Genomic DNA, 12,237 nt, shown 5'->3' with positions numbered 1-12,237 from the left:
TCAAATGACATCTGTAAGAATGACAGAGAAAAGGAAAATAAAAGAGCATGTGTAGAATTTTACACGCCAAGGTGCTTACACAACTACAATGCCTAAAAGCAGTGCCTGACGTTTTTGTATTCGATGTGGAGTCAAAGCTAAAATAAACCAAGGTCCCCAAAGTGGAAAATGTAAAGTAGTAAGAGGTTTATAGATATACAGTAAGTTTCAAACTACTGAAAAACAGGTAAATCAATACATCCTCTTCATGTTAAATCCTCTTGATTATAACCACTTTACCTTCTGAAGTGTAGAAGCACGTGTTTGCATGCAATGTATCAATAATCTCTATGTCTTACTCTGTAGGAAAACACTACTATTGCTGTACATTCATAGGAATAACTCAAGCACAAGTAATGAAACATGAAATAGGAAGTCACAGGTTAAAATTACTTTTAAAACAGGCATGGTACAGTATATTACATATATATTTTAAAAGCCTTTCAAACAGACAATATAAGACAACCACAAAAACTACTCACCATTTCATATGCTGTTACAATCTTTTTCAAGACCTCTGGAACAATCCCTTGGAGCTCCATAGTTGGATACTGATCACTGAGATTCACTACTACCAAGGGTGTATTATCAGGCCCAACCAAGTGCATAGACACTGCCAAAATGCACTGCATAAGATTTGCTACAGGAGAGAGGCCACATAATTCTTTGAATGAAACTACTGCATTCTGCAAAAAGGAAAGAAAGAGTTTCCTTTACAGTTAAATATGAAATTTAAAGTCTTGTTATTTCAGGATAAAATACTTCACTGTTATACTTGAGCTACAATGGTTGTGCTACAGTTACCACAGCTTTTCCCTGAAGAACTGGCATTTTCAAAACCAACCAATATTACACATACATTTTACAAAAATCTTAAAAATTCAAGGAATGCAGTACATGCCACAGAAAAAAACATCTCTTTAGACAAGTATGTCTCCTCTCTATCATGGCTAACATTAGCTATAGAAATAAACAGATTCTAAAACATAGTGGTTATATATTTTGAAAATTTTCAAGACTAATTTTAAATGCCACCAAGAGAAAAAAAATTAGATGCTGAATGTCCTAATTAAGCAAAGTGAAGCAGAAAGAGGAATTCAGCACATTTGTAACTTTAAACATACCTGAACTATAGTCCAGACATGCTGTGGATCTGTGGGCTCCCATTTGGTGTGATTCACAAACCCAGCACTCCACTATTGAAGCATTCCTATCACAGAGTCACACTTGAGTGAATTTCTTAAGGTACCTTAACTTAAATACTAATTCTGCACCTTTCCCTTACATTTTTTTAGTCATATTTTATATCCAGTATGGTAGAATATAAAGCCATAAATTTAAAGTTGAAGGAAGTTCACAGCATTTAAACTACAGTGTGACTCCAAGTAGCCACTGACATGCCATGATGGGAATATTGTCAGCAATGTCCAGAATTTAGGATTTTGTACCAAATGAGAACTGGTGATCTATGGCAGGTCTGGAGTTTGTGTTCCTGTAGGAACACAAACTGAAAAATGAAAATATGGTATATTTAAGTCACAAATGTGCTCAATGCTCCTTTCTCTCATGTTGCACCCAGGCAGAGTATCTGGTACAAATTTTCACTTTAATCCAAACTACTTTCCATCTTGCTGGCATGGTAAGACTCATTTGTGGACATGTCTCCGAGAAAGACATAATGCCAGCAGATATCAAATGTGAAATATTTTGCTGTTCCTGTATCAGACAACATACCAAAGCAGACTTCCAAATATGTATGTACAGCATATTCATGCAAAATTATGCGAACACTAAATTGCACCTACCCAATCACTTAGAGTGTACTTTTAGTAAATGTCCAGGAAACAGAAACTTCTTTTATCAACTGATGTACACTTCAATGACACAATAATGACACAGCTCAAGAGACAGACATTGGGAAATTCATTCAAACAGATTTTGCTTGAGATAAGTACATGGCTTTTTGGCTTGAGATAAGCCATTATGAACAACCATTTTACAGAGAGGTTAACGAGGGTCCAGGGATTGTATCTGTTCATTAAGGACAGGCAGGACAGGACTGATATGTACTACTACTGTAACTCCAGCCTTTGGACTTCCAATTCCATATCCAGAGACTATTCCTCATACTGTTAAGTAACTTAAACATCACATCCAGTTCAATCACCCATATTTGACTTTTATCAGTGATTAATATGCAACAAGTTTGACATCAGTTTTTGTCAGGTAATATAGGAACAAAAGAAAGAAAAAAGGCTATTCTTATACAGATTTAGAGAAACGATTAAACTCACTGCTGCACATTTTCTTTTTTCCTCTTATTCCATCTTGTATTTTAAAAAATCAAACTAACCAACTTTGCCCTTTATAATCTGGCTTCTGAGGATATATTGGTCATAAAAACCATTACAATTTATAACACAAAATTTCAGTAATACAAAAATTAAATAAATCTCACATTCCCTGGCATAAATTAATACTTATTTTAATTGAGTGGCTGATTTTCTTTTATTAGCTGTAAAAACTTAGTTACACAAAGTTTAAATGGTGCACATTATATAATCTGTTAGCAAAGTTAAGAAAAACTAATCTTCCCTCATGTGCTTAAAATATCTTCTTGATAGCATTCTGAGATAATGATAAATTTAGTTGATAGCACATCTTTCAAACTGACAGAATAAAATACATAAAATACCTTTTAATATCTCATGTTCAAAGAAATCCCACTGTAGAGTCTGTTTTCAATTATATCATTATACTGTGCATACTGCAGCATGCACATTCAAGAGTTTAATGTAGCTACACAAAATTCAGTTTTCACTGCTTCCTCAACTCAGTTCTTCCTTGAAAAGTATCTTAAAATACAGTACTCTTCACATAACAGAATTCTAGCCTTCAGTAGGTTAACTACTGGTAAAGTTCATTTTACATACAGCCTGTAATTTGAAACAATCATGAGTCAAAGTATCATCCCTGTATTTTTAAAATTATCTTTTAAAAGAGCAAATTTATATACCAAGTGGAATGGGAGAGCTGCATAATGATATACTAATTTCTTCTTTCATATAAAATTAGCTTTAAAATTGTATTACTATCAGAATATTTTTAATATAAGATTATTCATTAAGGAAATTTATATACACTGATGTGCCTTTAAAATCCAGAATCAAGTCTCAGATATTTCCTTCAATCTCTTTTCCTTTAACACTGTATAAAACCAAAAGGATTTGATAGGTCAGTCCATTTGAAATGACAATTCTTAATTTTGTTGATCAACACTAGTATTCCATCAGAAGTTAATAAACAGTTTAAAGGTTTATTAAATGAAATGTAACTTTAAAACTCAATTTTAATACATTTCTAAAAGGGGTTATGTACCTGGAATCGCCAAGTAACACACATTTTTAAGTGACATCTCTTGGATTCCACAAAACAAAGCACCTCAGACTGCACTTTTTCCCTAAATTCAATGTGTTTACTAATATGACATCTAAAGTAGGACAACTTCTTCTAGAAGATGTCTTCTAACACCTTAGTGCTAATGCCATATATTTCTAACATAACTGGGATGAATCATGGAAAGCAAATGGATCTTTCTTGAAAGTGCTGCCTTCTGTTTGGGACTAAAGGAAAAACATAACTTTGGTGAAACTATGCTAAACATTCTTAGATGTACAAATAAGGTCTCTGATAAGCATTAAAGTCTCCCTTTTCTACCTGTTGTATATTCTTCCCACATTTCTACTTAATTTTTTAAAACTAAAATATTGCCATACTTTCTTTTAGTGTATTTCTAGTAGTACTTCAACAACATAGGATGAGGGTTGAGTTCTAACACTGGACTCATATTTCCACTTCACATTCAACAAAATACATGTGTGCATTCAAGGTTGCATCAGTAGAGAGTTCACCTAAAAGGCTCCTCTGACATGATCCATTCTTAGAGCTGTTCAGAATTAGACTCAAATAGTTCAACACACAAGACACTTTAAAAAGCAGGTATTCCATATGCATCATAATACAAAGGTACACACATGAACCAATAAACTGATTATAAAACTGTACCTGCATATTTTCTCTCAAATCCGTAGCATCCCGAATAGGTTGGAGGGCATTCTTGAATACTTCATCTACTGTTTTAATCCATAATGTTCTCATAGAAGCATATTCCCTCGATTTCTTGCCCTTCCTCACAGAGAGGCCCCTCTTATGAGGTTTCCCACCACCCCTTCGATTTGTAATGGCCACATGCACAAACAAGGAAGCATGAGCTAAACTTTCACCAGTCAACGACTGCAGAGGAACGTGCCGATACCCAGTCTGGAGACACTCAAAGGGAATAGTGTACTGCCCAATAAACTCGTCCCCAATGTAATCATCATCCAGTACTACAAAACGCACCATAGCTAGCTCTGGTAAATTTATTTGAAATTCAAAGCTTTCATCAAAAATGGGATTATCCCCGTTCTGATGCATAGTTTTCGTCCTTTGCTCAGCACAGTCAGCAGGGATTCCATGTATTTCAACATAGACATAAGGATCCACAACATCACCTTTGGCACCTGATCCTTTGGGCTTAGGGAAGTTTTGCCCACTAATGATTTTAATATGAAGCAGCTGAGGTGAAACTCCAGGCACAGTGTCTTTTGTATTCGCGCTAAAAAAGGAAACTTCTTCCCTCATGATAGCAGGACGAAGGACATAGCCACAGTTTCCATTTTGTCGAAACCAACCAATGTTAAGGTCCATCATTAAGCCAGGTGTTTGAAAGTTCATTGCTACTATCTGACAACCACATTTCCAAAAGTCCTGGGGATTCATATTACTAGAGTCAATCCTCATAGGACTGGGAAAAACCCTTGCGAGAAAACGTTTGTTATAATTTACAAAGTCTCCTGGGTTTTCGTTGGCATATTTGCTAGCAAGCACTTCGTTAAAAGAGCACACTTCCCAGTACTTCTGGAGCTGAAATGAAACTTGAAACTCTTTGAACTGAACTGATTTACATATGCTTACCAGCTCAGAGAGATCTTTGCAGAGCTGGAATCGTTTCCCTGTCATTGAGTTTTGCTGTTCCACCCCCTCTTTTGCCACTCTCTGTGACATTTCTGCTCCTTCATCTTCATCTGTAACATCTCCCTCTAGTCCAGAACAATTAGCAGAAAGCTTCTTTGCTTTAATTAGTATTTTCCCTTTAAGCGATTCCGGTGATGGCAGATAAGACTCTTCAATGTTTGGAGACTGCGTATGCAGTTTGTCCCCCAAAATTTTCTTCATGTGTTGTACCATCACTTTCTGCTGCTTAATAGAACAATGATTTTCTAAACACAGAATAAGAGGGTATTCTGAAGCAAAAAAGGCATACTTGTTAATAATGTCAATCACACTACGGAAGACAATTTGTGATGTCATTGTATGCCCTGTGTAAATCACGGGCTCATTATCTGGACCATCCCATACGTCCAGTTCAACACTTCGACAACCCATTTTTAGAGCACGAATGTAACCCGTGATGTCAGAAGGCCCTCGAAACTGATCCTCTATCAAGTATGTATTGTGAGATGAATTTATAAAATAATGAGATAAAGGTTGTTTCATATCTTGACAAACTTTTTTATGCTCTGGATCAAATATGTGGCAGTCTGGTGAAGTAAGGTAATTCGTAAACCCATCTATAGAAAGACAACCCTTTTCCTGGCCCTCTTTGGCTGGCTCATATTTCTGAATAATTTCGAGGCTTATTTCTTCTGTGACCTGTGCCATACCCTGCTCTGCTTCCAAAAACATCATGAGGTCCTTGGTATCTAGAAATTCTTTATTGCTTGAAAACTGAACTAACAGGAAATAGATTTCAGGTCTGGTACAAAGCTCATGAAAAACTTCAATAAATTCTTCCTTTGTTACTTCAGTACCAGCTTTTTCCCTTGATCTATGTAACTCCTTGAATTTTAATTCAATTTTATTAGTTTTTAAACCAGGGTTTAAGTCTTTTATAAATTGTACAGCATTACATAGGGGTATATGTCCCAAATTATCTACATCTGATTCACTGAACATTTGTGAAAGCCACGAAGTCCGCATATTATCTTGAGTAGTTCCTAACATATCTAGAGTATGTTTTCCATAAGAAATCAGGTATCTTAAGCCAGTAACCCAAATATTTGCAACGTCTGCTGAATTAGCAACCAGATCTAGTGACTCATAATTTTCTCCATATATAATTGAAAACGCACAATCTTCTGATATCTGGTCATATATTCCATTGCTGCGAAAGATATCCGTATTTTTTCCCGTTCTTACTTCTTTGATCGACTTGATGTCAATCTTTGCTTTCTCAGAATCCTTTTTGGAAGGCTCCCAGCGCAGAGACTGCATATCAGCATCCAAAAGGAAGTATCGATGATACACCCTGGAGTTGGACCGGACCTTTTTGAGCTCGGAGCCTTCCACCATGGCGTTGATACAGTCGCTTGCGCTGCTGATCTTCTTCTCTGTGGGCATGCTGCTGAATGACACAGTCTTCTTCCTTTCTCGTTTCTGTTTCGTGCCATCCTGGTAAAAAAGGGGGTAGGGGGAGAAAAAAATAATGTATCAGTGTGATTTTGCTCAACATTGAAATAGGTTTCAACTTGAAGCTGAAAGTTCATCAAGCAGTTCAATAAAGTGTGTGTGATGACCAGTAAGATGGAAATTCTTACTGACATCATCACAGTGAAAATACTAATAATGCCTTCATATTTGCTCTTGCTTCTTTAAGTAATCTTCCAGAGTTTATTTTTAGTACTTTTCATGGACACAAAACTGAAAAAAAAAGAGTTTTGAATGCTAACAAAATAATAATGCTGAATTATTGCATACATGTATGTGCGTTTTATTTTATGAGTTGTACCCTGTTTGGAGAGAGAACAGTTTCTAGAGTCAAGGCAGCAGGAAGCAAGTCCTTATACAGTCCTACAGATACTTGCCAAACTTGTCAGTACAGAATATAATGCTTTAGTACCATGCTGACAGGGTCCTTGGACCACAGAAACATTAATACACAATTAACTACATAAAATCCATAGGACACAGTCCTCACTACATAAAATCCACAGGACATGCCCCTAATCTAAGCATACAAGACTTAGCAAGCATTTCTTTATGCAAAGCTCCCTTCACTAGAGCACCCATCCATGTTTTTCCCACAGGCTGCCCCCAGTACTCACACATCCCTCCCCTTAGCAGGAAAATACTCCCAACAGTCTAAAGAAGCTGCACTGAAACACAAGGAACTGGACTGGAGCAGATGTAGCTCTGCAAGTTCTGAGCTTGAGAAAATACAGCAGTGACTCAGAAGGGAACTTCTGAGACAGGTAAAGTTTAACTGTTTTCAAAGAACTTCCATGTCATTAGAAAGAACTTGAATAGGAGACCTGGTCAGGAAGGGGAGCAAAAGTGATTCACCATTGCTCTTAAAGCAATGAGATAACCCAGAGGTCTTACTTCCTTACAGAAAGCTTGGGTATATAAGGATATATAAGCATAAAAAAGGGAGAAAGGTAATTTAGGTACCTTTATTGTACCTATTTATTGTACCTATTTATTGTACCTATTGTACCTATTAATTAAAACAAGTGCAAATAAATCACAACACATGACTTAAGTACACTCAATTTTGTAAGAACTGAATTTAAGAAACTTGTGTGCTTTCATTATCTGCATTTTCTGAGACTGAAAAATGCCAGGATTTTTCTTCTGAAAGCAATGTATCTTGAGGAGCTAACTTTTAGTCTGAAATAACACTTGCATTAAAATATTTTTATATTAGATATCTTAATTAAAAGTGTTCTTCTTATAAACCAGCACAGCGCAAAAATTACTTTTCCAGCTTTATTAAAAAACCAAAATTTATATTCCCTGAAACAGTTTTCCATTTGAAGTATGTTCCAGTGCAAATCAACATTGCTTAAATGGCAGAAAGGAAAGTGAAAGAAAACTTTTAACAACTGCTATGCTGAACAGATGTTCAAATAAAAACCATCCATTACAAAATGCATTTCCAGCTCAGTACACACGTGCTGTATGTTTAATTTCATTAAATTAAAAATGCAGAGTCTTGGTTTTGTAATTTAATTTATAAGCATCTGAAAAGTCTTTCACTGAAAACAATGATTAGTAAAGTGAGCGGCCTTCATATTTGATGTTCTGTGTTTGAGAAAATTAATCAACCATACTATTCTTGCACCTTTAATGACAGCAGAATCTGCTTTGTTCAAGTTCTGAAGAGACCAGTAAAAGTGAATAACCCTGCAGAGGACTGTTTCATTTCAAACTGCAGATCAAACACCTGCAATGGATACTGCACAAGGTTGATTCTCAGAATCTCATTACATATAGTTTAGGCATAAGGACTGTTTTCAAACAACAGCAAATTTTCTTAACTTAAAAAAAAAAAATCAAACGTGATTTTTGTTTACAGAGTTTTTTTCATTCTATTTTAAGCCCAGCTTTTTTGTTTATCTATTTACATCCTAACCTGAAAAAGTGGCAAAGGACAGTCCCAGATAAATGAGCAACGACATTCCTGCCTGATACTTCAGGGCTTGGAATTAAGCATTTTGAAACTCCTTAATGCTCCAGATTTCTCAGTCACAGACCTGGGAGAGGAATACTGTTGACTGAGACACCAAAACCACCAAGGCCTGGCAAGTATTACCTTACCTGACCATGATCAGAAGAAAGGTCTACACCTTTCTCTATGATCAGGACTGCATCTGATCCAAGTCACTGAACCACGAAGGAAAAAAAAGAATTTCTATATCTTGACGCCATCTGATGTAAACAAGCCCATCTTAAGGCAGCTCCATTGCCAGCTCTGGTTACTGAAAGTTTAAATTGGTGTTCATGCATGTGGACCAGAGGAGCAATTCAATATATCACCTGCAAAATTATTTTGCCTGCCTACCAGATGAATTCACAGCCAGTTCAGCAGTACTCTTTATTTTTGCAGGGTAAAGGAGTCCAGCCACTCAGATTATTTATATAAAGCCAGCACCACAGTGTGAATTACTGTGAAAACATTGTGAGCTCCAGAACACCCTTTGTAAGTTTTTGCTTCTCCAGAGATCAATAATCCTGAACTACCAGACTGCCTGTGCAAGTCCCCATCCTGACAGATACAGAAGCCATGATCAATCTTTGTGTGATCAGATTACCTTCAAGGATATTTTAGCAAAGACACTGTTAATTCACCTGTCTGAATTACCCACCTGTCTGAAAAGACAGAAAAAAGAAACTCTCACTCTACAAGCTGAGCGTGCAATTGCATGTACAAACTGTGTGAAACTCACTTCTGAGACTTGGCAATATAGTCTAGCATGGAGGAGACAGATTTATTGTGCTATAAGATGTGGAGGATTTCACCCCAAAAATGAGGTGGCATTCATGAACTGGGTCAAGCCTCACACGGCCTTAGGTCTGAATCAAAAAGAATGGCACATCAGAAAACTGCATCTGAACAAAGACAGGAGTGATTTCTTGGCATTCATAAGACTTACAGGGTTCTTGCTGTTCAACATGCTCAAAGTGACAGACTCTAGAGTGCAGATGCATAATTCAGTCCGAGGCAGCAGCTACAATTTTTGTGCTGAAACAACCTTCAGTCCTTCTAGGATCTCTCACACAATGAAGAACCATGTCTACCTACAGTTTATAGCATGTCCTGTCATCATTACAGGATTCCCCCTAAAGATGTCTGTGCTTCGTAAGACTTAATCACTGAAACCAGAACAACCACCTCATCAAGACATTTCCTAATACTATTCAAGCCCCAGCCAAGGTCACCAGCAAAATGTTTGGAGGAATAGACGGGACCACAGATAAAACTGCTTTGAAACATTACTCATAACCACTACAAGCGACTGCACAAAGAGTTTAGTTTATCCAGAAGTTCCTAGCAACAGAAAGCAAAGCATCTAGCAGTTTAAAAAACAGAAATAATCCCAGCTGTCACCTGTGGCACTTAAGAGACAGAGACAGCTGGAGAAAATGGATTAAAAGCACAAGGAGGGAAGAATATATCCATGATAACTTTTTTTTATTCCTCTCAAGGTACCAACAAAGAAATAGCTATGTGACTAAAACAGCACTGTCTACAAAAGAGAATTCTGGAGACAACAGAGAATCTTGAATCAGACATTGAGAAAGAGGCACCTCATTCCTGAACAGCAATGCTTTTAATTTATGCAACTTTATTATAAAATTACTTAAAAGGCAGTTCCAATAACCACTGGTACTGACAGGGGCAGAGTTCAAACAGAGATTTGATAATGTAACAGATTGGGATGATAGAGGAAATGATAAATAGTGTATGGTTTGTAAATATCTCCCAGAGGAAAGGAAGCAGAGCGAGAATTTTATGACCTGTAAATGCCCAAATGAATCATGCCCCAGAAGCAGTACTTAAAAAATATTTAAACATCAAGTTGCCAAGATGTTTAAGTACCACTTGGTTGAGTGGAATTAAGAACACAGCCCAAGGCAGGAGCTGGCCAACCCCCTCAAAGTGTCAAGTGTGGGGCTGCAGCAGGAGCACAGTGCAGGACACTCCTTCCACCTGCCAATACAGAACGCTCCTCACACTGCCCCATGCAAACTTTGGGATGGGTGCCTGTGATCCTGCTTCCCTCCATGACTAAAGATACCTGCTCTTTTCAGAACAGAGGACTTCAAAAGGAAAAGACAACAGTAAGAAGAGGAAGTGACACAATGACTGATTTTAGAGCGCTTGTCTGGGAAGTGAAAGTCCCTGATGTCACAAAACACAAACATTTCACTTGGTGACCCTGAATGCAAAACTCAGTCCATGGAGCAAGGACCTGAACACTGAATTTTTTCCTCTCAATACGCACCTCCCCAGGCGACAGGTCCTGCTACTACTTGTTTGTGCTCTAACCATAAAGAATTTCCGTTCATTTTTACATACCAGAGGTTCACCAAAGCATGGAAGGCAGCTCCATGCTCATCTTGAGAGCACATGGCTGAGCACTCCAAGGTGCCCAGGCAGAGGGGACAGAGCCCAGCCACTCCACGAGGAGCTGAGTGCTCTGCCAGCCAAGCGAGTACAGAAGAAACAAGAACACAAAACACACCCCCCAAGTGCAGCAACTCACTGCAGGATTTTTGATTGCCAAGGGCTGAGCTTTGACAACCTCAGAGAAAACTCACACCTTGAGGCAATGATGGAGCCACAGTCCCAAGAATGCCCACTTAGTTCATCCCAAAGAGGCTTAGAAACAAGATAAATGTGAGCCATTCAGCCTAGCAAGGTCTGTACAGAGGTGTAGTAATAAGACTCTTATCATATACAGCATCTCAAGACCTTTCAAATGTATTTTTCTTTTGCATCTAAGTTCTGAATCGAGTGGCATGCTTGTGAACCTGAAGGCCAGTGGTGTGCCAATACTCTGAGCAATTACAGGTGAGTAGGTGAGAAGAAATGCCAGACCTAAGTTTGGTAATTTTAACTTTTATCAAATTCCACCATTATTTCATAAAATACAGCGTGAAAGCTATTTTAGATGCAATTTAATGTACATCTGCAGCCAACAGTTTCAGTAAAATTCAATACTTTATGACGAGAACAGGCAGCCTGATGATCTACATAATGAACACAGAGTGCGCTACTCTTCTGACACTATGCAACTCACTGATGACTTTTTTTTTATACTAGATGTGATACTTATGTAGCACATTTGAGTACAAAACCTGCTGTTTTCATCAATGCAATTCAGCAGTAATTGCACAATCAACTAGCTTGAAGACATGAGATGTATAACAAGCCTATTTCAGGAAGTGGTAAGCTAAAAAAAATACAATTGATGCTTTATTTAATTAAGATTCTTAAGCATTTTTAATCAAAACAAAAACCTTGAAATTTATAGATTTTCCTCATACTTAAGGAAGCATGTCTATACATAATTAAGTCTACTCAAAGGAAGAAAAGCACATCTTTAAGTCAGTACTTTAAAATATTAATTTTTAATGCATTTTATTAAAAATATTATAATATCAGTAACTTGTCCTTTTCCAAGGTTCCGCCTGTGGTTTTAGAGACACAAATGCTGGTGTACATGAGTAAGTGAGCTACAAAAGCAATGCCAATATCATATCATCTTTACAAATATTTTTAGCACAAAAATACATAGGGGTTTCTTTGAA

At 37.2% G+C, this 12,237-nt stretch overlaps 1 protein-coding gene across 2 annotated transcripts in view; it reads right to left on the bottom strand.

Annotated features, from left to right (window-relative positions):
• Positions 1–12,237, bottom strand: part of PLCL2 (phospholipase C like 2) — a 99,403-nt gene that overhangs the window by 38,718 nt on the left and 48,448 nt on the right. The window contains exons 1-3 of one of the 2 annotated variants that reach the window (XM_064413882.1): positions 10,722–10,806; positions 4,105–6,591; positions 522–725 (exon numbers count right to left, since the gene is read on the bottom strand). In XM_064413882.1, the coding sequence (XP_064269952.1) occupies positions 522–725; positions 4,105–6,540 (2,640 nt within the window). In that variant the 5' untranslated portion in view covers positions 6,541–6,591; positions 10,722–10,806. Of the gene's footprint in view, positions 1–521; positions 726–4,104; positions 6,592–10,721; positions 10,807–12,237 lie in introns of those variants that run through there. The other variant, XM_064413878.1, reaches the window with a different exon arrangement.

The sequence above is a fragment of the Passer domesticus genome, chromosome 1 (assembly GCF_036417665.1).
Source record: "Passer domesticus isolate bPasDom1 chromosome 1, bPasDom1.hap1, whole genome shotgun sequence".
In the NCBI taxonomy this organism is placed as follows: domain Eukaryota; kingdom Metazoa; phylum Chordata; class Aves; order Passeriformes; family Passeridae; genus Passer; species Passer domesticus.
Note: the sequence above shows the minus strand (reverse complement) of the source record. Positions and strands in the feature narration are given on the sequence as shown.